The sequence below is a fragment of the Chelonoidis abingdonii genome, chromosome 1, assembly GCF_003597395.2.
Source record: "Chelonoidis abingdonii isolate Lonesome George chromosome 1, CheloAbing_2.0, whole genome shotgun sequence".
NCBI classification, from domain to species: Eukaryota; Metazoa; Chordata; order Testudines; family Testudinidae; genus Chelonoidis; species Chelonoidis abingdonii.
In genome coordinates, this window is record NC_133769.1 from 173,158,780 (window position 1) to 173,185,153 (window position 26,374).

The following is a 26,374-nucleotide window of genomic DNA, read 5'->3' on the forward strand; positions in this document are numbered from 1 at the left end:
GACGTCATTAGGGGCCCACTTCTGCCAGCCACCACCTGATATTGAGTGTACCTTACTCCATGATACTCTCACTGAATTCAGTGGCCCCACTCCCAGGATAAGATAGATACTATTTCGTCTGTAGCAGAATTTGGCTTAGCATAAAACAGAACACTTTAAAGTCAAGTTCTTCTGGGAAATAAATTAACTACATGTGGCTACCTTTATTTTAACAAAGGAGAGTAATGATCTATGGCTTGTGTTTGTTTAAAAACTAAGGACCTGACCTTGTAATCTTTATGCAGGCTAAAGTGCCACTGACTTCAATGAGAGCTTTGTTAGTGTTGATTCTGCAGAGTTAGCTCAGGCAGGTGGAATTAACACAGAAGAATATGCCATAAGAATAATAAATATTCTTTATTAGCAATCGAAAAGAATGATAAAGAACCTGTTCATATCTGTGGTGCTAGTTGACATAGTACAGGGATAAGATACAATCATTTCTCTTCTCCATTAACTTGAGCACAAATCATCTGGTATGTTACTTGCAGCCTGCGAATGATAGATGTAGTACATCCTTCCTTTTGAATTGTGGTCTGAATTTTAACCAAGCTAGAAGACTCTCATTGTTGAAGCACTAATCTGTTGATATGAATATTGCAATGAGTAATTTTCTTCCTAAGTACATTTTTTGCAGTACCAGATGCATGGTATCAGAGCAAGAGCTGAACAAATGGCGTAACCCAATGTGGCAAACAGTCTTTCAAATTTAAAATGGCATTCTAGTGTCCCCTTTGTATTCACAAAGTTTGATGTGAATGGCTTTTTTTTGTGCCAGTGTTTGGAGAGAAGCTGTTTGTATGCTACTTACCCACACTTACTTGCCAATAAAAGCTGATCAAGCTTGAGTGAGAACATTCATTACTCATCATTCATTGTTACTCTGTTCAAAAAAGTTCCATGTTTTAGTCGGCGAACAAAAGCAGTATCGTGTGACTTAAATAACCAATCAGAGTCCCAGGAAAGCCAATTATGAATGCTTCAAGGGAACAATTTGTGAACAACCTGTACACTGAAATTTGACCACATAAACTGTTCATCAAATAGTTATGGAAAAGTGAATAAATAAAGAGTCAGCCTGTTCACAAATAAAATATTTATAGGAAATAAATAAACTGATAGGTAGGGTATGTCTGCACAGCAAGAAAAACTTCTGGCTGGCCGATGCCAGCCGACTCGGGCTGTGCAGCTGTTTCATTACTGTGTAGACCTTTTTGGCTGGGGTCCAGACTCTAGGACCCTGCAAGGTGGGAGGGTCCAGAGCTTGGGCTCCAGCATAAACCCAGAAGTCTGCAGAGCAATGAAACAGCCCCATAGCCTGAGTTGTCTGGCATGAGCCAGCCAGTGGTTTTTCTTTGCTGGGTAGATATACCTTTAGTCCTTTTTCCTGTTTGTTTATCAGCTCAGCAGCACAATACATCTTGGCCTTGATAATATCTTTCATGCAATTGTATCCCAGGCTCTCTACATAAACAAACAATGCAGTTAAACGTGAAATCATTTAGTATAAACCAGGGACACAATATGTTTCAGATAAGATTTTGAAAGGGGAAGGAGATGGCAGGACCTATGAAGGGTGAGGCTCTTTTTGCCAACTGTTTTGAGATGATAAGATGGGATGTGGAGAAGGCCATGAGAAGAGTGTGGTTGGGAGGAACAAAGTGGCAGAGAAGTAGGTCAGAGTAAGTCCATAGAAAGTTTTTAAAAATTAGGGCAATTTCTAGCTGTATCCTGAGCTAAATAGGAAGGTAGTAGAGTTGTCTGAGAATCAGATGATGCGGTGGCTGTTCATTTTACATGTAAGAAGGTGAACAGCAGCATTCAGCAAACTGCTGGCGTTTGGCTTCCCCAGTCATGGCTCTCCACGGAAAAGTGAATTCCATGTTCACCTGCAGTCTGTGCTTCCATCTGAACAGGCTGAGCCATCCATTCACCTGTAATGCATCTTATCAACATGACGTCTGTTCATCTGTAAATGCGTAAATTAATTATGCAGCTATTACCCCTGTTTGTGTATCCTGTCATTTATCAATACATTCCTCTTCTTTGTTGCCTCTTTAACCTCACATAATTATTTTCTTGTCTGTCATTGCAAACATGATCTCTTTCTTTTATATATATCTGTATTTTTATACTGTCTAGATAACTCCGTCTACACTGATGGGGATAGGCTGCTGGTTGAGAATGATAAATTAGTAGTAGAAAACAAAAACAAAAAAACATTAGCTTGCTTTTTAGTTAGTAGCAGGTTGATATGTTCTTCATAGTCACAGAACACCTCCCAGTTTTATGCTTAAATATGTTCCTCAAGCAAAATTCATATCATCAAAAATTTTCTTCAACAAAAATAATTCATAATTTCCCCCAGTGGATCTAATCTAGCTCATTGTCCTTTAAATTTGTTTTTTTTTTACAATGCTCCTAACCTTTTTTATTCAGTTTTTATTGATCCTGTCCAAACTCTGACTCTGTTCTGGGCAGTGCTTTGATCAGAGCAGGGGGTTCCTGGAATATGAAAGCTTCAAATGAATCCACATGGAAGATAACGAACATGTGGTTGCTGATATCCAAGTACGAACATGGACTTCGCTTAAGTGTGAATTCCAGCACATATAAAAATCAGCATGCTTTTACTGATGAGAGTTGCTCTTTGTTTAGAAGAAGGTGTACTTATGCTCCTGCTGTAAAGCTTGAGTCACCGCAGGACATGTAACGTTATGGTGCTGGCCAAGTTAAAGAGATGACATTGCCAGGGCTATTTCTTCACACAAACAGTGGCATATTCTGTAAGTTCAATTTCCACATCCGGCTCCTTTCTCGGGAGCTTTTCTGTAATACTAGAATGGTTTAGTGAAGCATAAACAAGGACATCTTCTCTCTCATATGAGGGCTGGTAGGAATCAACAGCAGCACTGTCACAGGTGTTGCCAGTTGCTGCCCTGCTACCATTCCAGTGAGGGACATGATTATCATAAATTGTGCTGTCATCCGATGGCTGCTGCAGGCTAGCCATGGAGCAATAGTAAAGTGTAGATCCTTCACTTGGGTCATGCGTGGTCCTATCGGTGTGGTCTGGAGCACATGTAGATCTACTGACCTGCAAGAGAACAGAATTGTGTTCAGCTCTGTGTGGAACTGTGTATTAGAGATGTGTTGGCTGGGCAAAGCACACATGTGAGACATAATAGAAATGCGACATAAGGTTTCATTCAGGTGGGCTCTACCACTACAAAATTGCATTAAAAATGATGGATAAATGTTGGCGGAAAGGTGGGCAACCAGGTTCCCTGGAATATACTTTAGGGTAATGCACCATATCATGCGATAAAGTTAGAAATCATTGCATCTTTAGCCTTTCTCTACCTTTACTTCCCTTCCCAAACTCTCTGTCTCCTTTCTTTCCCCCCTCTTACCCTCTCTCCATGTGATATCAGTTTCAGGGTAAAATTGAACATCATGTTGCAAGAGCTCTCCTAACTCACTCGTTCTGTGCCTCTCTCTTCCATGGCTCTCCCTGCTCATCACCCATCCAGTCTCAGAATGCAAGACTCTGTCTATTTGTCCCCATCCTTCCGTCTCCTAATCTGTCATTCCTTCTTTCATCCCTTGTCCAGCATCTCTGTCTGCTTACAAGTTCACTCATGTATTTTTTCCTAAAGAAACCCTCCTTAGGACCCCATTTGCCTATCCACCTAAATTCTATCTCCCTCCTTGGGTGGAACATTTGTTCCTGCTATCTCAATCTTCTCTCCTGTAACACCCCATTGAATCCTGTATAGTCTGGTTTATGGCCTTTCAACTCCTCTGGAACATTCCGTACAAGTCTCACATGACCTCATACCAGCCACATTTAAGCACCATTTTTCTTCACTCATCTTTCCCACTGTTTTTTTGACACTTCTCCATGGGCTTCAATTTTCTTCATCTTCTTCACCATCTTTCTGTTTTTCCACCAGTAACTTCTCCCTTTCTCCCATCTCCTCTTGTTTCAGGGTTTTGTCCTTTGTCCCCTCCTCTTATCCCTCCGTACTCTCACTAGGCAAGCTCATCCAGTTCTACAGTTTCAGCTACCATCACTCTCTTGCCTTCTTCCCCTCATTGCAGTCTCACATTTACGCCATCTGTGGGCTGTCCCACTGACAAATCAAGATCACAGTGACAAAATGGAAACTCCCCTTCTTTCCTCTTCAGCCCTCTCCCTTCTTTTCTCTATTACCTTTGACAACTGTGCCATCCTCTATATCAGCCTCGCAATGTTATTGAATGTGACGCCTGTCTTTCCTTTTTTCCTTCCATGACTCTCCTTTTTCCAAATCTATCAGTTCCTCTTATACATTACTGAAATCCACTCTTCCCTCTCATTCCTTCCTACTTTGTCTTCCTTCACCTTGCTTAATGCAATCTACTCCACATTGGCTGCCAACTGTCATTTCTAGTCCCCCAACAGTCTGCAAAAAATGCTGCTGCTAACACTACCTTCCTTTGCTTGCTACTCTGATCAGATCACTGGCCTCTGGCTTCTTGGTGTGTTGAGACCATTGACTATCATACTAATGAATATGGTTTCATTGTTTCCTTGAACTCACCTGTCTGCACCCATTTGTTGTTTCTTGTCTTATACTTAGACTGTAAGATCTTTTGGGAAGAGCCTGCCTTTTTTGCTGCTGTTGTTCTTTGTACAATGCCTAGCACAATGGAGTCCAGGTCCACGACTAGGGTTCATAACTGCTATGGTAATACATATAGCCACATTTTTTTATTTCACTTTCCATATCAAGTTCAAACTTCTTGTCCTCACCTTCATTGCATTACCCAGCTCATACCTTACTAGGATCTCTGCTTCTATGCTTTTCCATTTCCTTTGCCACTGCCTGTATTCTTTCCAGGGTCCTGTCCTAAAAACCCCATCTGTATCCTCTTTGCATCTGCTTCCGCACTTCCCATATATTTGGAATGTCATTCCTCTGTCCCTTCAAAACCCAACTCAAAGCAGATTTCTTCCACTAGTCCTTATACAGCTGCGACCCAACAACTATAGATCATAGACTAACAAAACAAAACTACTTCACTTGAACTTTGCACCTTCAGCCTATGTGCTGTTACATGACTGAGACGTAGTCTCTGTCTTTTATTTAGACGGTTAGCTCCTTGACTGACTTCCTATATGTTTGTACAATACTAAGCACACTGTCAGCACTCAATAGCACAGGATATGACAAGGCTTGGTAACACAGAGCTCAAACATACCATGTTCATTTCCTTCTGTGAGGTTACTGGGGTTGTCTTGGGTTTCACTGGGGAGAAAAAAAAAGAAAATGGTGTATCAATAAATCAATTGTGAGAATTGTCTTTCTGATAGTAGAAAAGGGTTATGGACATCAGTAAAATACCCCTTTCCTTACTGGATACACCTCAAAACATGAAAATCCAGTTAGAGTATGCCCAGGTTGGATTCAGGAAGATCTATTTTGACAAAGGGTAATAAACATATTCTACAGTTTATTGGGAAATATGACTATCCCTTCATAGCCCCAGAAATGTAAAAAGATATCTTCCTAGTATATTGTGGGGGAGGGAGATTCTCCTAGTTTAACTGGAGGGGAGACAGTTCTAGTCATAAACATACTAACCGTAGGCATCAGGCATAGAAAACACTCAATAAACTTGAGCCATGTAGTAGGCAATCACAGCACCTTTCATTGGAAAGTCTCAAAGCATTTTTCAAATATTAACCTCAGAAAGCCACTGAGAAATAGGTAAGGGAAATGACCCATCACTTCCCACCACTGAAATGACAACGTAGTGGAACTGTGGGTTCCATTTCTGAGGTGGAAGATAGCATCTTTGTAACAGCCCATGACACTACATCTTAGAAAGGGAAGAAGAATATTGTATCTAATTGAAAATACAAAGGGAAATTAGGGAAGTAGAATGTAAATAGTTGGAGCATGATCAGGACTGCAAGGTTAACTCTCCCACTCTTATGAACGGTAGCAAGGGATCTGTAATGACTATAAGTGGTCAAGACTCTTGTTTAATGTCTTATCTGTAAAATGGGGATGGGGCGAGACAAAGAGCAAATCACAACATTTCAAACTGCTAAAGAAGTGGAGTTTGAGGCTTGGGTGGGTTCTTATTTTATCCAAACCTATTGCACTATCCCTAGATGAGAGTAGCCCGTGTGACAAATAAAGCTGCCAACGAATCATCATCATAACCTGGTAGGTCTTGGCCCTGTTCTAGCTCATCTGTCAGTTGGGGATGATTATTCTTAGACATTTTAACAGTGCTTAGAGAAGGGACGTGTTAAATAGTGGAAACCAGAGAAAAGCAAATGACTCTGCCCACAGCAGCAAAAGGAAGAACAGAAAGAGGTATGAGAGCTCACCTTGGTGCCACCGCAGACAACACAACAGGCATAAGCAGATAAGGATGAGGAGACACAATGCCCCCAGAGATGGTAGGGCATAAATAATCCACTTCTTATTGATGTTGCTAGGTCCTTGAGGAGCTTCTGTGACATTAGTGGCACCTGCAAATTCCTCTAAGATGTATTAATACATGATATAGGATGTTGGCTGGATTATTCTGAGCCATCCGATTAGTTCATAAATTCAATGTACCAATTTGTTTAATCTGTTAACCACACATATTTTAGAGTAACTTGAATTAGGCTAGTTAACCAAGCATTTTAAAGTATATATTAGGAATATATTTAGTGAATTGTGAGGGGTGAAAGGCTGTCTGAAATTCTTAGGGGGATTGGGGTTAGGGGCTGCTCAAAACTTCCTTTTTCTGCTCGAAATTCTATCCTCCTCTTCCCTTTTTCCTTTCCTGTACTTTTTGCAGCATAGAAAAAAACTAACTTGGGAGGTTCCATTTTATTTTTTTTGCAACTAAACTCAAAGCCCAAGACTTTCAGAAATGGATGCCTAAAGACAGGCTTCTCCATCCACACTTTGGCACTAGCCTAATTTTCAGAAGTGCTAAACACCCAGCAGCTTCCACTGAAGTCTATGAGAGCTGCTGGGTGCTCAGCACTTCTGGAAATCAGGCCATATGTCTAGGTGCCCAACTATGGACTCAGGAGCTTTGGGTTCCCTTTAAGCAACAGCAGGAGGAAAAGCTTAGAAAGGAGAAGGGCTGGCAGAGGAGCCGGACTTGTGGGGACCTATGAGATTTTGTACCTTTGCTGCCTGTCATATTTCAAGAGAACAGTATGTTAAATGTGGGTGACAAAGATAGTAAAGATCATTTCCCCTATATCTATTTTAAAAGCCATGTAATGTATAAACTGCACAGATCCCCTTTTGTTGACAAGGTCGCAGCTGTGCATCATGGTTAGATAGTATATGGCCTTTCATAGTGTGTGGGTGGGACACCCCTGAATAGGCCAGACAGACTAAACAGATTATGGCTTTGGGTAATTATTGTCCACAACCACTTTTTCAGATGCTGACATGCATTCAACGAAGTGGATATTCACCCACGAAAGCTCATGCTCCAAAACGTCTGTTAGTCTATAAGGTGCCACAGGACTCTTTGCTGCTTTTTCAGATGTTGTTTATGTTCTGTTGACCCTTGACCCCGAACTGATCCTGGAAGGTTTATGCTTATGTTTAAACTCTAACCTATGTATTAAAAGCTAACATGCTTATAAATGCAGATATTAAAGCTGTAATGTAAGTAGGGAACAACAAAATGTATAAATAGTCTAAATAGGCTTTGCAACAAGTTTAACACCTAACAGAGACTAGTAGTATGCATAAGGCTTAAATATTTAGCATAAGTACTTAACCTACAATTATAATTTTTAGCCATATGTATCTTGTGATAAACAAGTAAACTGCAAAGGAATAGACTAATAAACATTAAAATAATGACATTTTAGGGACTTTTTGGTATATGTAACCATGCAGCAAAACTAAGTTCACCTGTCAAAACTATTGTGAAATACATTGACACAAATTGGCCATGCAAGCAGCCTGAACTCTGAGATTGGCCCCCTGGAATGCTGTACATTACAGTGGTTCTCAAGCTTTTTTTTGCTGGTGATGTCTTTCCCATAGCTGAGTGGTTTGAGCACTGACTTGTTACATCCAGGATTGTGAGTTCAATCCTGGAGGGGACCAGTTAGGGATCTGGGGCAAAATCAGTACTTGGTCCTGCTAGTGAAGGCAGGGGCTGGACTCAATGGCCATCCAGTTCTATGCGATAGGCATATCTCCATATATTTATTTATAAACCTTTGATCCCTGCTATACAAGGACAGGCTGAGACTTAATCAAATATGGTCCCATACATCAAATATGGAAACCTTATCATCACTTCCACTTACAGTGCTTTTCGATATACTATTCATTGCATCTTCACTCATGATGAGCTCCATAAGGTTGTAAATATGCAGTGTCGGGAATTGTTTTTCTATCCTCATCTGACTTTCTATGACTGTAATTATACTTGCTTGCTTGCATTTGGGTACTAAATAAAGTCTTCATGTCTCTATATATGTGACTCACCAATCTCATTTCCTGTAACAAATATTTAAGTAGTCACCTGAGTAAAAGAACCTGTTATTAATTACTTGTGCATTTTGCACTGTAAATTAATCAAAGATGACAATTCTGTTACAGTGTGACTCCTGGAACAGCATGAGTGACATGAGTAGCATGTATTACCCAGTATGAGAGAAATGTGTGTGAACTGAATGATCTGTTACACTATGATGGAGTGTCTAATTAGCTTTGCCTCGCTTATGCTGATATATTCATACATTAGGGTGAGCAGCACAGGGGATTCTGGCATAGGTGATGGCTGTTTAGTTCTAAGTGAAGCATTCAAGCTCTGGTGTGAGCAACAATGATTTAGTGATGAGGTTAAACAGTATTTCAGTATGTGCAAAAATATATGACCCTCCTCACACACAGTCATATAAATACTAGCTAGTTCCCCTATTTTCTGAGAGAAGATCAGAACTTACTTGATGGTGGATTTGTGGGGGCATTTGTAGTCACTTCTGAAAAAGAAAAGCAGGACAAGAATTGAAACTGATCTGAGAACTTGGTAAACTTTATGTTCCAGTTATGTTTTCTGTACTCAGAGAGCAAGCTTACAATGATGTCTCCATAACTTCTACTTTCAATTAAGGGAAACAACAAAACCAGAAAGAAGGACATTGGTGGGAGGGCACAACACTTGTCTCCCAAGGCTGCTTGAGCAGTACACACACATTTTATTCAAAGACTTTGACATCTAAAAAAATCAGCCAAGTAAATAATCTGCAGATAGATATTTTGTCACTTTTTCAAAATACATTTGGGAATACTTTTTTTCTTATTTGCTCAGCACTTTCTATTAGAGTTTAACTCACACCAAGAGACTTGTGTGAGCTGGGCACAAGATAAACCGCCTTTCAAGGTTCAGCAATAAATGCTGTGAGGGATTTACTCTATCCCTGCACCCTAGGTAAATTGCTGCAGCAGTGAACAGGGGCAATAAAAGCTCCTTAACATACTAGGAGAGAATTCTCCTGGTGCAGACACTTTGTAAGACAGCCTTACAGCTGGACTAGGCCAGGGCTGTGCCCGAGCCATACTGGACAGTTCCCAGTGGCAGAGCTGCTTATAAGCAGCCCAGGCAGGGCTGCCATGAAGTAGAGCAGACCTCTGAGTTGTTCTTGGCACCTCACCAAGCCCAGATCCCAAGGGCATCATATCCCTCTTGCTGCTGGGACTGTACTTGCTCTGTGCCTCCAAGAGGCATAGCACAAACTCATACACTCCCTTTGTACTCTTTGTAAGACAACTGTTGCTTTCAGCATGATTTTCTCCTAAGCCATTTCATTCCTTATACTGTGTTGACCCTGTCTAATAACATGCACTTTATTGCATCTTGATTGATTTGTGCAGCTTGGACCAAACTGTACCTTTCCTGACGTTCCTTGGCTTTGACTGACTTATATTTCTTATTACTAGATTGGCCTCTCATGGATCATCCTAAATCCCAAGAGTTTTAGAATCCCCCATGAATGTATTTTTCTTTTCCTGATCCTCTTGGGTCTTTCCTGATTTCTTCCTAATGACCATTAAGAGAGCCATAAAAAGGGAAGACAGACGTTAACAGGAGCAGAATGGGACAGGTAAGAATGCTTAGGAGGCCACTTGGATTATTACTGTAACACTGAATAATGTGTGTGTTTGTAGAAACAGGCTTCCTGCTAGAATGAGTTTTTAAACTTTGGAATCACTTCTGATAAAGAGAAACTCCTTCAAAACTAGTTATCCTCTAACGCTTACCTTGAACATGAACTGTTACTGAATGGCTCTCACTGCTTAAACTGCCCATAGTAGCTTGACAACGATATGATCCACTGTTGTTCTGATGAACAGGTACAAAGTTCAGAACAAACACTTTCCCTTCTCCCCAGGCTGTGTGCATGTTTGACTCATTTTTCAGAAGTAAGCAGTCCATCCCCTGTATCTTGCACCAGTTCATGGCCGGCTTTTCTGTGCAGTACTTCACTGGACACTCTATACTGAGGGAGTCCCCAGGTTTTCCATCATATCTGTAACCTCTTGTAACCTGAAGTTCAACAGTACAGTTCCCAGTCACATTTCCTGGAAGAGAAGAAAAACCTGAAAGATTACAATTGTTTCATACTGTCTCTTCTCCTTAGAGCTCTATTCATAGTCTCTTCTGACTGTCATTGCCCATTCTCTGCCTTGTCTGCTTTTATGGGCTCTCCGAAAGAAGATAAAACATAGACAATGGGTTCTTTCATCTCAAGGGACACAGAACTGGCTCTTGCTGAAGACTGGTAATGTGATGCAACTTTTGTCTATTGGTTGAAATCTAGTCCAGCTGTGACATTATAGTAGATTAAGAATTCTCTGTCAAAATGATTTTTGATGGAAAATGCAGTCTCTTCAAAATTGGGGCAGAGTTAAGGTTATACTGGTTTCACTACTGCTGAGCTGTGCCTCTCTGATTGGAAACATAAAAGTTACGTACTATTAGATGCCTTAACTCTTTATTTCCTTGCTTTTGTGGTTTTCTGTTATGTATAGAGCCCCCTTAGCTCTCACGCAACTTAGAGAATTTGTGCATTAATAGAAAAATAGAGAGGGGAAAGTATCCTAAATCTGGCCTCATTTTTCCCCCAACATTGTCCCCCACTCCTAAATCCAAATGAGAGAGGGGACATCAGATCAATTTGACTCCAGGGCAGGGCACAGAAGTAAACAAACAGGTCGGTAACTGTCGCTTCTAAGGTGGTGTGGTATAGCCTTTGGAAAACTGCCAAAGTAGTTAGCAGCAGCATTGTGTGCACACAAACAATAAATTGGACTAACTCACTTCACAGCAAAGTTTAGTTCACTTTGAAAGAGGAATCCAGAGTTTGTGATAAGTGCAGAGTCTGTGCTCACAATAAATTGTGTTGTGTGTATTCAAGCAGAGCTGGCTCCAGGGGTTTTGCCGCCCCAAGCTGCCAAAGAAAAAAAAAAGGTCCTTCGCTCCGAGTGGGAGTGAGGGACCCTCCGTCAAATTGCCACCGAATACCTGAAACTCCCGGCCCTGTACTCAAGTGTGATCAAAGCAGATAAACTCGAAAAGCTGTGGATTTAACCTCCCCCCTCTCCTCTGCCCATACAGACGATGTATGAATGAGTCTAAGCTAGGGTAACTAGCTGAGCATACCACCCGGAAGAATGTAAACATGGTGCCAGTTTAGATTCCCTTAAACCCACACCCTCCCACTGTTGTGTAATTTGCCCGTCACATATTGCTTCTGAATTTGGAATCAGGAAGAAAGGACATAATTATGTGTGTTGGGTTAGGGCGGGAGTGGTTTCCCCCCATTTTTCTTCTCAGACTTTGTTGCTACACTGGGATTTACTTGAGGTTCTGGTGGTTTCGTTAGTAGTGACAACGTGCTGCCAGTGTGTTGTTTTATTTTTATATGCTATCTTTGCCTCAAATAGCTTACAATCTAATAGTGGTGTCCAGTTATTGTAAATTGTGTTTTCAGCTTACTTTTTTAAGGCCCTCTGAGGACTTTGAGAGCAGGTGCCTTGAAAGAAAAGAAATTATGAATGTTCTAAACCTACGAAATACGAATCTGTTGTTTTTAATATTCTCCTGCAATTGCACACATATGTAACTGTAAGCATGCATGCAGTACTAGTCCCATTGAACTCAATGGGGCTAAATATATGCTTTAAGTTAAGCACATGTGAAAGTTAAGCACATGTGAAAGGAGCCTAAATCAGAAAGTGGGATCATCACCTTGGTCTGTAGCTCAGACCCTTCTATTTCTGAGGGAAGGAAAATTCAAATAGGACTGTTAGTGTGCAGGGCACAACAGCTGCACGTGGCTGAATAGTCTAAAAATGGAAACAAAGAGCTAGAATTAGAAAGCAGAAGTTTCAACCAGAACAACAATTAAAATATCTATAATAATCTTCCGGAAATACAGTACTGCAATGATCACAACTTGCTAGCCGTGCATTCGATGCTATCACTGCATGTGACAGATGCCTATATCAGAATGTTAAATTTGACATATAGTTTTTTGTAGTAAGCCTATCTTATACTGCATATACTTGGTGGCTCTTCCCTAAATACATTAAATGTGTTATCCTTTATCCAAATAGCTGTCCATGGTCAGTAACTCAAACCAACTCGGCTCCTGTCGTTTTCTCTTCAAAATCTATTCTTCCAGGAGGCCTACACAGTTTAGTCCTTCCTTCCTTTGACACAGCTTTAAAACAAATATTTAGTAACCCTCAGTCCTTTGGCATCAGGATCCAAAGCAATATTGTTATATTATTTCTGTAGCTTCTTCTTTCCCTTTTCACACCAGCATTATCTTCCCTGTCTTGTCGTAAATTAGATCCTGATCCTACAGTGAGCTTTGCAAGGATGCAAGGAGTCAGCCACTGCAGACTTTTATGGTGGTGTAGAAATAGAAACATCACCATTCACTGTTAGTTGAGGAAGAATCACCCAATTAACATTTCATAAACACTCCCTAAGGGGTGATGTATGTAGCTGAGGGGACTGTCTTGTAAGCGGAAACTAAAGAACAACATAGATTAAGTCATGTAAATGTTAGTAAAACCACATTCCTTTTCAACCACGTATGTAGCTAAAAAGCAGACATCACCCAAATAATCATCTTGGATGGGACAAGATACCCTGATGCAGTGGAAGGATCTCCCTGGATTGTGGCAAAGAGATGCAGAAGAGCCTTGCTGGGCTCAGACCCTTAAAGAGGCTGCTGAGCTATCCTCCTGCAGGGCCAGATTAATGCAGGGGCTTTAGGCCTGCTGCCCAGAGCCTCAGGCTAAGGGGAGCCCAGTGGGCCAGATGTGTCCCGCTGCTTCTTTTGATCCAGCCCGCAGCAAGTCTCTGCAACGGGCTGAATACCAGTCTCCGAGCCTCAGTGCCATCCCTTGGGGCTGGAGCTGCAAGCACTGGCTTGCTGATGTTCCCCTGTGGCCCCTAGGCGAGGGGCATTCAGGGAATCCCTATCCCCAGGGCTGGCTTCACAGGTCCCATTGGCTGGGTACCATGGCCAATGGGAGCTGCAGGGGCGGTGCCTGCGGGCATGGGCAGCGTGCACCGCACAGAGCTGCCTGACCCCTCTACCTAGGAGCCGGACATGCCAGCCACCTCGGGGAGCACAGCAGCATGGAACCAAGGCAGGCAGGGATCAGGGACCCTGCTGCACCGCCAACCAGGAGCCATCGGTGCACCCCCTCGTGCACCCCTACCCCAGCCTGGAGCCCCCTCCTGCACCCCATCCCCCATCCCAGCCCTGAGTCCCCTTCTGCACCCGAATTCCCACCCAGAGCCCGCACCCCGAACCTCCTGCTGCACCATCCCATCTCTGGCCCCACCCCAGAGCCCTCCCCCCCACCCAGCTAGAGCTGCACCCCCTCCTGCACCCCAATCCCCTGCTCTAGCCCTGAGCCCAGTCCAAACCTCCAGGGGCCCCACACAATCTAATAGCCCCAGGCCCACAGGAGACTTAATTCGGCCGTGTCCTCCTGAACATGGTTTGCCAAGCAAAAGCCAGGAAAGAGACAGAAGCAGTCTGATGGAGGCAAGTTGGGACTGAAACATGGATAAACTTGCACTTCTGCTGCTTGTGCCATACCTGCTCTTAGACTGGGAACTTCAGTTTTCCAGACCAGATGTAACCAGCCTACATAGATGATCACTGAGGGAAATCCCCCACCTGTAAACTCCCTGCAATGCTACCAGTTAAGACAGAAGGAGCCATTCCATGCTTAACATGAATGTTTCACTTGCTTTGAACTTGACAAAAATTTCTATTTGCATTGAGTGCGCTCATATTTTTTTTCATCCAAAAGGTGATTTTTTTTTTAAAGGGAGAGTTTGAATAAAATGTTTTCATCAGCTTCTCAACCAGGAGAATGTGATTCATGGTTTCCCCTCTTTTAAAAAGAAAGTGTGTGTGTGTGCATGACTACAAAACAACTTTATCTTTAACATTTGAACAATAAGTGCTGGTACAGCAGAAAGCCCTCCTCCCTATGGAACAAACTCTTTGCTTTGTCTGAAGAAATAGGACTCTGTAGGCACAAAGTGATGAACATGGGTAGTACCCTTTCTTTTCCTGTCTGATTTCAGTGTTCACAGAAGTGGGATGCTCTCTTTGGCTGCAATGCAAGTACTGCTATTTGCTCATTCAGCGTCACTTGTAGGAAACCACAACAATCAGGCTTGCTGCAATGATGAGAGTGCTGGGGAGGCAAAACTGACTCCCCAAAGGCCAGAAGGATTGCTGTCCCATGGCCACTTCCTTCAGCCTGTAAGTGTGAGGCATAGTAATAATATGATATCTGGCTCTCATAGTGCTTTTCATCAACAGATCTCAAAACACTTGACTAAGGAGGTCATTATCATTATCCCCATTTCATGGATGGGGAAACTGAGGCACAGAAAAGGGAAGTAAGTTGGCCAAGGTCACCCAGCTGCTGCTAATAGTGATCTGCAAAAAGAAAATGGCCTTGTATCCCGTTTTTGTTTCTTTGCTGCATAATGGTGTGTGTGTGTGTGTACTCTAAAAAAAAAAACAAAAAAGCCACTTATGCTCAGTTTTTAATGTTAAAGATTCAGTTCCTGTCTAGGCTGAAAGATGTTACTGAAGAGTGAAGAGCTAGTGCAATGGTAACATTATGAGAATCACATGAGTGAAACCTGAGGTATTACAGTGGAAGACAATTTTGGACAGACTATTTAAAACTCCTCCAGTTTTGGGTTTTGGTAAATACCTATTTAACTGCAATAACTAAACACTTGGGATAAAGGAAGTCTTTGTTCAAATCCAGTATACTCTCTCCTTCAGTTAAATGGTTGGAGTCCACAATGAATATGCTTTGAGACCTCCCAATGACCCTTCCACAAAGCCAATGGAAAGTCAGACCTGATATTCCAGGTTTTTCTAAGTGCAAAAACTAGCAGTTAAATTAAAAAAAAAAATATTTCAGGCTTGCCTTATATGTAATTAAAGGGCACAAAGCCAATTTTTGAAAAGTTCTTTGCAGGTTCTCTTTAAAAAGCAGTAGTGGGTCTCTGACTCAGGGAAGAAGTGGTCTGAGGTGGGCCTTAGGGTTTTGCTTTGTTTTGGTTTAAGTGCCCAAATAAAACACAGTGTCCTAGGAAGTGGGAGATGTTTTTTCTTTATTAACTGGAGTATCCATTAGCAAGGGGAAACTCTGGACTCTAGTGCAGTTATACGGAGTTTATATGTGCTCTTACAAGCTTTACTGGGGATGAATAACGCCCATCTTCCTTCTTCTGTAAGAATATCTCTTGAACATTTCTGCCTGTTTCCTGTGCTGTGGTTTATTAACAGTTAACAATAGTTGTATATCTAACCAACTCCAGAAATGATATTGTAGATGTGCGAATGCATGGTAATTCAAGAGTCATTAGCTGAGGCCTTGAAAAAGCTGGCCTGTTTACATCAGATGTAGTGAAATTTGTGTCTTGAAACAAGGGTGGCCACGCATGATCAGTACTTGGATGTCAGACTTTAAAGAGGACAAAGGAATCTATAAAATATGCATTGCATGTGTATCAAACTAGTTCTTGTAGTCCTCTAATAACTTATACTGCGAAAGACAGAGATTCTTTTAGATCATTTGATTGCTCTAATGTTTGGGATGCAGAGAGACAAACTTTAATTTCTGGGTAGACTGGATTCTTCATAAATAAGGATAGCTTTTTTTCTGTTGTGTCACTTAGATATATATCTCCACTCACATTAATGCACATGCCATAACCTCACTGAGAGGAAAATCCTCCTTCCAATGATTTATACTTTAAAGGCTTTTTTTCAGGCCTGTCAAATGATTTAAAAAATTAATCACAATTAATTGCGCTCTTAAACAATAACAGAATACCATTTATTTAAATATTTTTTGATGTTTCCTACATTTTCAAATATATTGACTTCAATTACAACACAGAATACAAAGTATACAGTGTTCACTTTATATTTATTTTTATTACAAATATTTTCACAGTAAAAAACAAAAGAAATAGTATTTTTCAATTAATCTAATACAAGTATTGTAGTGCAATCTCTTTATCATGAAAGTTGAACTTACAAATGTAGAATTATGTACAAAAAAAACTGCATTCAAAAATAAAACAATGTAAAACTTTACAGCCTACAAGACCACTCAGTCCTACTTCAGCCAATCACTCAGACAAACAAGTCTGGTTACAATTTGCAGGAGATAATGTTGCCCGTTTCTTGTTTACAATGTCACCTGAAAGTTAGAACAGGAGTTTCGCATGGCACTGTTGTAGCCAGCATCACAAGATATTTACATGCCAGATGCGCTAAAGCAGGGATCGGCAATCTTTGGCATGCGGCCTGCCAGGGTAAGCACCCTGGTAGGCCAGGCCAGTTTGTTTACCTGCTGAATCCTCAGGTTTGGCCAATTGGAGTTCCCACTGGTCACAGTTCGCCACTCCAGGCCAATGAGGGTGGCGGCCAGCACATCCCTCGGCCCGCAGCCCCCATTGGCCAGGTGCAGCGAACTGCGGCCAGTGGGAGCTGTGATTGGCCAAACCTGCGGATGCGGCAGGTACACAAACCGGCCCGCCCCACCAGGGTGCTTACCCTAGGATGACCAGACAGGAAGTGTGAAAAATTGGGACAGAGGGTGGAGGGTAATAGAAACCTATATAAGAAAAAGGCCCAAATATCGGGACTACCCTATTAAATCAGGACATCTGGTCATCCCAGCTTACCCTGGTGGGCCAAGTGCCAAAGACTGAGAATCTCTGCGCTTAAGATTCAAATGTCCCTCCATGTTTCAACCATCATTCCAAAGAACATGCATCCATGGTGATGATGGGTTTTGGCAATAATGATCCAAAGCAGAGTGGACCGACATATGTTCATTTTCATCATCTGAGTCAGATGCCACTGACAAGTTGCTTTTCTCTTTTTTTGGTGTTTGGGTTCTGTAGTTTCCTCATCAGAGTGTTGCTCGTTTAAGACTTCTGAAAGCATGCTCCACCCTCATCCCTCTCAGGTTTTGAAAGGCACTTCAGATTCTTACACCTTGAGTTGAGTGCTGTAGCTATTTTTAGAAATCTCACATTCGTACCTTCTCTGCGTTTTTGTCTAATCTTCTGTGAAAGTGTTCTTAAAATGAACAACATGTGCTGGGTCCTTATCCGAGATTGCTCTAACATGAAATATATGGCAAAATGTGAGTAAAACAGAATGGGAGACATACAATTCTCCCCCAAGGAGTTTAGTCACAAATTTAATTAACACACTATTTTTTTAATGAGCATCATCAGCATGGAAGTATGACCTCTAGAATGGTGGCCAAAGCATGAAGGGGCATATGAATGTTTAGCATATCTGGCATGTAAATACCTTGCAATGCCAACTACAAAAGTGCCATGGAACGCCTGTTCTCACTTTCAGCTGACATTATAAACAAGAAGCAGGCAGCATTATCTCCTGTAAATGTAAACAAACTTGTTTGTCTTAGTGATTGGCTGAACAAGAAGTAGGACTGAGTGGACTTGTAGGCTCTGAAGTTTTACATTGTTTTGTTTTTGAGTGCAGTTATATAACAAAAAAAATCTACATTTGTAAGTTACACTTTCACAATAAAGAGATTGCACTACAGTACTTGTATGTGGTGAATTGAAAAATACTACTGTATTTCTTTGGTTTATCATTTTTACAGTGCAAATATTTGTAATAAAAAGTAATATAAAGTGAGCACTGTACACTTCATATTTTCTGTTGTAATAGAAATCAATATATTTGAAAATGTAGAAAAACATCAAAAATATTTAATAAATTTCAATTGGTATTCTATTGTTTAACAGTGCAATTAATCACAATTAATTTTTTTAATCATGATAAATTGTTTTGAGCTAGTTGCATGAGTTAGCTTGCAACTAATCGACAGCCCTACTTTTTTATTTTGTTTTGTTTATTTGTTTACATTAAAAACTCAAGTCTTGTTTTCTCTTGTTTTGTCCTGGAAAACATTAAGGAGAACTGGAGATCTGTGTGTTTATGATTAATCATGCAGGTGGAATCTGATTAATTGAGATTTGCAACACCTAACTAACTCAGAAACACTGTGTTAAAATTGACCATCCTGATCTTTCAATTAACAGCTGTGTGCTAGTTTACATCTGAGTTATGTAAGAATCCATCATCAAAAACAGTGAAGCCAAGACTCTGTGGTCTTGTAAAAATCACTCCTTTAAGAACCGCAACTGCCAGGATCTTGCTTTTACCTTTTATCTAAAGAAAAGAGCAATGCTAGCAACCCCTAATTCCATTCTGGGGTGCTGACTAGGTGAGAAGAGCAATTCCTCCTGAGTCTTCCAGTATGTAAGTGGTCTCCCATCTAAATACTAATTAGACTTGATGCCGCTTAGTTTCTAAGAACAGACTGTCTGGTGGTTGGTGGCCAGTGCTGCACATGAGATCAGTCTAGAGAATCCAGTGGTCCCTTCTGGCCTTAAATTCTTCAACATGATTGATATTTCTAAGGCAGAACAAAAGCAAGAACATTTTTGTTTGTTTAGCAAACTTTCTGAGCCACACTTTATCATCATAAAGAAACATCAAAGGGCACAAACCAACCCCCCTTTGCAAGACACACGTAAACATAAAGTTTGGGACCAAAGTTTGGGCATCAGGTGATGTTACATTTTGGAAAACCAGTTTGCCAACTCTCTATCTGAATATTTGTGTTCTTGATTTGTAAAACTCTTTATATTCTAAGCCCTAGTCTATGCTACAAACATATGTCCATAGAACTATATTGCTCATAGGTGTGGAAAATCCACACTCCTGAGCAACGCAGTTATACCAGCCGAACTCCTAGTATAGACAGCATTATGTCAATGAGAGGGCTTCTCCTGTTGATATATCTACCACCTATCTGGGAGGTGGAGTACCTGCACTGATGGGAGAAGCTATCCCGTCAGCATAGGTAGCATCTGCTTTAACCACTACAGCGGCATGGCTGCACTGCTGTAAGTGTCATAGAATCATAGGATATCAGGGTTGGAAGGGACCTCAGGAGGTCATCTAGTCCAACCCCCTGCTCAAACCAGGACCAATTCCCAACTAAATCATCCCAGCCAGGGCTTTGTCAAGTCTGACCTAAACCATCTCAGGAGGAGTTCCATCACCTTCCTAGTAAACCAGCCAGTGCTTCACCACCACACCTAGTGAAAAGTTTGTCCTAATTCCAACCTAAACCTCACCCCCCTGCAACTGAGACCATTATCCTTGTTCCTGTCATCTGGCTACCACTAAGAACGTTTAAAATCCAGCACTCTTTGGAACCCCCTTTCAGGTAGTTGAAAGCAGCTATCAAATCCCCCCTCATTTTCTCTCTGCAGACTAACATTCCAGTTGCCTCAGCACTCTCCTCATAAGTCATGTGCTCCAGTCCCCTAATCATTTTGTTGCGCTCCAATGGATTCTTTTTCCCAATTCTCCACATCCTTTTTGTAGTGCAGGGCCAAAATTGGACACAGTACTCCAGATGAGGCACTCACCAATGCTGAAATAGAGGGAATGATCAATGTCCCTCGATCTGTGGCAATGCCCTACTGATAACAGCCCAAATACACAGTTAGCCTTCTTGGCAACAAGGACACATTGTTGACTCATATCCAGCTTTTCGTCCACTGAGCCCAATAAGTCCTTTTCTGCAAAACTGCTTCATAGCCACTCGGTCCCTAATCTGTAACAGTGAATGGGATTCTTTCTGTCCTAATGTGCAGGACTCTGCGCTTGTCTTGTTGAACCTCACAAATTTTCTTTTGGCCCAATCCTCTAATTGGTCCTAGTCTCTGTTCTATCCCTCCCCCCCCACTCCAGATATCTACCACTCTTCCCAGTTTAGTGCATCTGCAAACTTTGATGAGAGTGAGTCCATCATACCCTCTCAGATGAGTAATGAAGATATTGGAACAAAACTTAGCCCAGGACCAACCCTTGGGCACTTCACTTGATACAGCTGCCCAGTTAGACATGGAGCCATTGATCACTACCTGTTGAACCCGACAACTAGCCAGCTTCTATCCACTTTATAGTCCATTATACCAGCCATAAATTCCTTAACTTGCATGGCAAGAATACTGTGGGAGACCATATCAAAAGCTTTTGCTAAAGTCAAGGAATAACACATCCACTGCTTTCCCCTCATCCACAGACCCAGTTATCTCCTCATAGAAGGCAATTAGGTTAGTCAGGCATGACTTGCCCTTGGTGAATCCATGCTGACTGTTCCTGATCACTTCCCTCTCCTCTAAGTGCTTCAGAAAGGTGTGTCGACAGAGGTACTATGGCAAGAGGCACTCTAAAAAGACTCAGACCATGTCTACACTACAAAATTATGTCAACATAACTTGTATCATACAGCTCTCTCTCTCTCTCTCTCTCTCTCTATGTATATAAGCACAATATTTATATTCCAATTGATTTATTTTATAAGTATATGGTCAAAATGAGAAAGTGAGCAATTTCTCAGTACTAATGTGTTGTGGCACTTTTGTATTTTAATGTCTGATTTTGTAATCAAGTAGTTTCAAGTGAGGTGTAACTTGGGGTATGTGAGACAAATCAGATTCCTGAAAGGGGCACAGTAGTTAGAAAAGCTGAGAGCCACTGGTTTAAAGAATATAGAGTGGCAGTGAGATCTGCTAATTATTTATGCTAATCTGCTAATTTAAAAAAAGAGAGAGAAAGAGAGCGAGAGATAGGTGGGCAAATCTGCTACTGCTCCCATCTGCAATACAGAGAAAGGGGACCAAAGAGAGGAGTATTGCAGAAGGCACTCTTCTAATTGATTTCCTTGACATTTGGAGTGGACTAACAAATAAAACACATGAGTGCACAATTAAGGTTCCCACAGCAGAACTATCTGAGTCATGTTGCACAAACGTAGTGTTTTATATAGCTAAATATCTATGATATTTTTTAAAAGTCACAAAATATTCCACATATGCAACCAGGGCCGGCTTTAGGCCAATTCAACCAATTCCCCTGAATCAGCCCCGCCCCTAAGAGGGCCCCGCACCCAAGCCCCAATACAGTGTACTGGCAAGAGCCGGTGTGCTGTACCGGGGTGGCCCGGCTTCCCCGGGGGCAAGTTAAAGGGCCTGGGGATCCCAGCAGGGACTGGAGCTCCAGGCCCTTTAAATTGTCACCAGAGCCCCATTGCTGGAGCCCTGGGGTAGGGCTGCAGGGCTCTGGGGGCTATTTTAAAAGTCCAGGGCTCCCATTGCTTCTACCGCACTGGCCCTTTAAATAGCCACCAAAGCCACACAGCTTCCTCAGGGCTCCTGTGACTATTTCAAGGGCTGGGGCGGTAGAAGCAGGGGAGCCCCAGGCCCTTTAAATAGCCCCAGAGCCCCAAGCTGCTGCTGCTACCCTCGTGGGGGAGGGAGGAGGATGGGGTACTCACCATACAGGGTGGGCTGTACCCCCTGTATCTTCACCCCCTGCCTGCAGCCAGCCCCTGCTGCACCCCCTGCCTGCACTAGCCCCGCACCACTTGCCCTGCCTGCACTAGCTCCTGTCTGCAGCCAGCCCTGTATCCCCTGCCCACAACCAGCCTGTCTCCAGCCAGCCCCGCACCCCTTGCCCTGCCTGCAGCCAGCTCCACATCCCCTGGCCGCAGCCAGCCCGTCTCCAGCCAGCCCCTGCCACACCCCCTGCCCTGCCCGCACCAGCCCCGCACCCCCTGCCCTGTCTCCAGCCAACCGCTGCCGCACCCCTCTCCCTGAAGCCAGCCAGTTCCACACGCCTCTGTCTCTAGCCCTGCCAACCCCTGTCACACACCCCTGAGGCCCTGCCTGAAGTCAGCCAGACCACCCCATACACCCGTCTCCAGCCAGCCCCGCAGCCCTTGCCCTGCCTGCAGCCAGACTCTACCTCCAGTCAGTCGCTGCCCTGCCTCCAGCCAGCCCCATGTCCACTGGTGCCCTGCAGTTCCCAGAGCAGTAACTCTGCACACCTGCTTCAATGAGGGGAGCAGAAAGCAGCTGGGACCCACACACGTACACATCATAGGGTGACCAGACAGCAAGTGTGAAAAATCGGGACAGGGGGTGGGAGGTAGTAGGAGCCTAAATAAGAAAAAGACCCCAAAGTCAGGACTGTGCCTATAAAATCGGGACATCTGGTCACCCTAGCACACCCCCAGGAAATGGCGGGGACCCGCACATGTAAAACGGAGCTCATTTCTAGTTCAGGCCCACCTTTTTAAAAAAGAACTTTAGGTAGGGTTAACATACATCCGTATTTTTCCGGACATGTCAGACTTTTTGGTTCTTAAATCGCCATCCGGGAGGAAAATACGGACTTACTGTAACCCTATTGGTACAAAAAATACATACTGTGGTACATCCCTTAAATCAGAACTTTTTAATAGGGAACCAGTTGCTAAGAAATGAAAGGCTTTTTTTTACATGTTTTTTCTTTTTTTTTAGTCATCCCTGCCGGGGCCCTGCCAAAAACGTTTGAATTGGGCCCCGCACTTCTTAAAGCCGGCCCCGTATGCAACATGGCTGAATTACTATTGTTATTGGATGCTTAATTTTTGCCTTTCTTCACTTAATTTTATCAGAGATACCTTAATGCTTCATCAATGTACTTCTTTATCTACAAAGAGAAAATTTCCTGTGAATAATTATAGCAATTACTGTTTGAAATTCACCTTCCCACTGAGATGCTTGATAGATAGTCATTGCTGTTTTCTGGCTGGTGAAAGTTCTCTGCAAGATTATGTCAACCTTGAAAACAAATCGCTTTGGTTGCAGGTTGATAATAAGTTGTTGTTGTTTTTTAACAGAAGTTTAGAATTTGCAGAGTAATGTGCAAAAACCATGAGTCCTTCATTTTTTCCATCCAGTCTTCTCCTTTCCCTGATGGTAAGACAATACTTTTGGCAGGACTCTGTTTCAGGGAGCCTTTTATAGTATTCTCCATGCAGACTGCCTCAGCAGCTGCTTGAGAGCAGCAGTTCCTGTGCCCATCAGGCTTGGTGGGGAAAAAATACACTTTCATGTCACAGAGTTAGTGAGGTTTTTTAGGCTAAAAATAATAGAAGCGTACTGAGTACGTTCAGAGATTTTCCACTCATTTGACATTTTGTGCCTGTGAGGTAATATTACTTTTTCCAAATTTAAGAAAGCATACACTCCTTACTGATGACTTCTTACATCAAGGGTCAATGGTGAGCTGTCTCTGTAGAGGCAAAAAGGGTCAGATTTTGTCCACGTTAGGGGAGGGGAAACGTTTTCAGTCCTATGTCAAAAATGACTGAAGCAGTTTGGCTTAAACTTTTCAGGTGAAGTACAAGCATAAGAAATTAATGGGCAAAATGTAAATGTGTCAGAAATTTATGAACGTGTGAAATCATGGGCAATAATGGAGTCTGCTTTTGCAAATTTCAGCACTGTGTAATATTTCTGATGCCTTTCTGTTATTTGTTTGCGGTAACATGCATGATGTGCAAGGCACTTTCTAAGTATATAAGAAGGGATGGCCCGTGCTCTGAGGAGTTCACAAAGGACAGACAGGCAGCGTTCTATGTAGGTCAGAGAAGGAGAATAAAACCAGGGATTTTCTATATACACACAAGATTCATTATAGTGCATGTAGCAGAAACAGATTTTTGACAAGACTTAAATGTGGAGAGGGTAGGGGCCTGGCTGATGAATTTGGAGTGGCTGACCCATTCACATGGGCCATATGGAATAAGACAGAGAAGTGATTATCTGAGACACTGGCCATTGCCAGACATGGGAGTTGGCAATGGCAGAGTGATGCTAAGTTCAACAAGGAAGCTTAAGAAGGGAAGAGTAGACTTCCACAGGGCCCTGAGGGAGATAGTCAGTAGTTGTAAAAGCTCACAAAACCTTTGAGGTAGACAGTTGTTAGTTTAAAATGGGTAAAACAAAGTACTGAGAGATTAAGTGACTTGCCCAAGGTCAGGTCACACACTGAGTCAGCGGTAGAAAATATCACATCGTTAACCAGGCAGGGCACGTCCTTTACCCCACACCTCTGACTTTCCCATGATCTATGGCTTAACTGCTAATGACATGCACTTTAACTTAATTGTTGTCTCATGCTCTTAATAGGAATTTTACAAGTAATATTGCAAGTATGTACTGTGCAGTAAATTATAGCAGTGGTGGAAATACAACTTTAAGGTTAACATAGCATAACTTTTCAAAATCAGTTTAATGCTTACAGCATATTATTTGCACCGTTTCACACCATTTTGGACAAATGGAATGGACTGGAATAATCCAGACTGAATTAAAAGTAATAAACACATGAGAGGCAATAAGCAGTTGTAATGGATGTGCTTATCTTTGTCATCCTTGACTCTAAATTTTTTTAACCATGAACTCAAAGGATAAATTTTAAAGGCTGTTCTTCTTTGTAACACAACCCAGAACCTCTCTTTCCGTAATCACCGTGGGCTAAAGTCTCTGTTGTAACACCACTGACTTCAGGAAAATTATCATAGATGAATTAGGCACAATGTCTTTATAAATACAGGGACCAACTCTCCCTTATACTGGTATAAATCAGGAGACCCACTATTAAAGTCAACAGTTTCACTGCAGAAAGTGAGAGGAAAATTAGACCCCTTGTTTTTTTTAGGACATGTGACTGAGGTAATTGGTAATTACTAGGTATGGACATGTAAGCACTCTGCCGGCACTCTAGGGTCAAACCGTACCTGGTAGAACCTTAGAACTTTAACAAGGTGCTTGGGTTCTACCCTTGCACAGCTGGCAGAGGCTTTGGTCAGGAACTGGAGAGAGCCCTAGCTGACTTTCAGTCTAGACAGTAACATAGTTTTAATATCCATAATCTACATGCTCATTATTGTACTTTATTAGATTTATGTCCTGTATCTTATTCCACCATCATTGAGCATACCATAGTTTCACAATCTGAATTTCTCCTCACCCAGACTACACTGAAAATCACTTGGGTACATGGTTTTCTATGAAGGCTAGTAACTTAAGTCACATTAGATGGATAAAGCATCTTACCATAAACCTGACAGACATCCAGAGATAGCACCACAAGAAAGATGTCCAGTACAATTCTATTCACCCACATGCCTGGAGAAGCCGTCATTTCATCGGCATGGTGGAGATGGGAGAGATTCCTCTAAGGCTAAAGAAATGCAGTTTGTATAGACACCTATATCCCTCTGTGATTGCCCATGGTGTCTCTGAACTGATTCTCTTGACTGAAGAGTTTAGACAAGGAAGGAGATTTGGGGGTGGGGAAAAGGGCGGGGAAGATTTCTGTAACATACTATGCAAAAATCTGACAGGTTACATAGTAAACTTTCATGTGGTTGTATTATCATCCGCTTGCTTACTTTCAAAATCTCTGAATTGCAAAGCTTCCCGTTTTCCTTTGAGTGCTTTTTCAGTGCAGTAAGTGGAACTACAGAATTAAAACTATAAGAAGAAAATCCTCAGTTAGTGCAACACTAAGTCTGAGGTTTTAATCTGACAAACATCAGTAAATTCAAAGCTAACACCTGCACAGTAGTGTTCTTCCCCCACATTTTTTCCAATCCTTTTGGATCGCTTCTTTCGTCCATTTTATTTTCATAGTATATTTAAAAAAAAACCCTACATTAAAGGAACATTAAGGTGGTTCTTCGAGTAGTGTCGCTATGGGTGCTCCACTGTAGATATGCTTGCATCAGGGGCACCAGAACATGGCTATGACCCCATCACTCTTAAA

At 42.1% G+C, this 26,374-nt stretch overlaps 1 protein-coding gene across 2 annotated transcripts; it reads right to left on the reverse strand.

The window, feature by feature from the left end:
• Positions 1-377: 377 nt before the first annotated feature.
• On the reverse strand, positions 378-25,844 carry BTLA (B and T lymphocyte associated). Of its 2 annotated transcripts, none has more exons than XM_032781323.2 (6): positions 25,663-25,844; positions 10,335-10,655; positions 9,020-9,055; positions 6,428-6,571; positions 5,287-5,333; positions 378-3,136 (listed from the first exon to the last, which is right to left on the reverse strand). In XM_032781323.2, the coding sequence occupies exons 1-6, from the start codon at positions 25,748-25,750 to the stop codon at positions 2,795-2,797; spliced, it is 978 nt and encodes a 325-aa protein (XP_032637214.1). In that variant the 5' UTR covers positions 25,751-25,844; the 3' UTR covers positions 378-2,794. The 2 variants fall into 2 exon arrangements, with proteins under 2 accessions (XP_032637214.1, XP_032637213.1); XM_032781322.2 differs by having other exon boundaries at positions 6,428-6,583.
• Positions 25,845-26,374: the final 530 nt, after the last annotated feature.

Coding starts and splice junctions, on each gene's coding strand:
- BTLA (XM_032781322.2), bottom strand. CDS start 25,750: ATGACGGCTTCTCCAGGCATGTGGGTGAATAGAATTGTACTGGACATC. Junction 10,656..25,662: donor GGATGTCTGTCAGGTTTATG/GTAAGATGCTTT, acceptor CTTCTCTTCCAG/GAAATGTGACTGGGAACTGT. Junction 9,056..10,334: donor AGTAACAGTTCATGTTCAAG/GTAAGCGTTAGA, acceptor TTTCTTTTTCAG/AAGTGACTACAAATGCCCCC.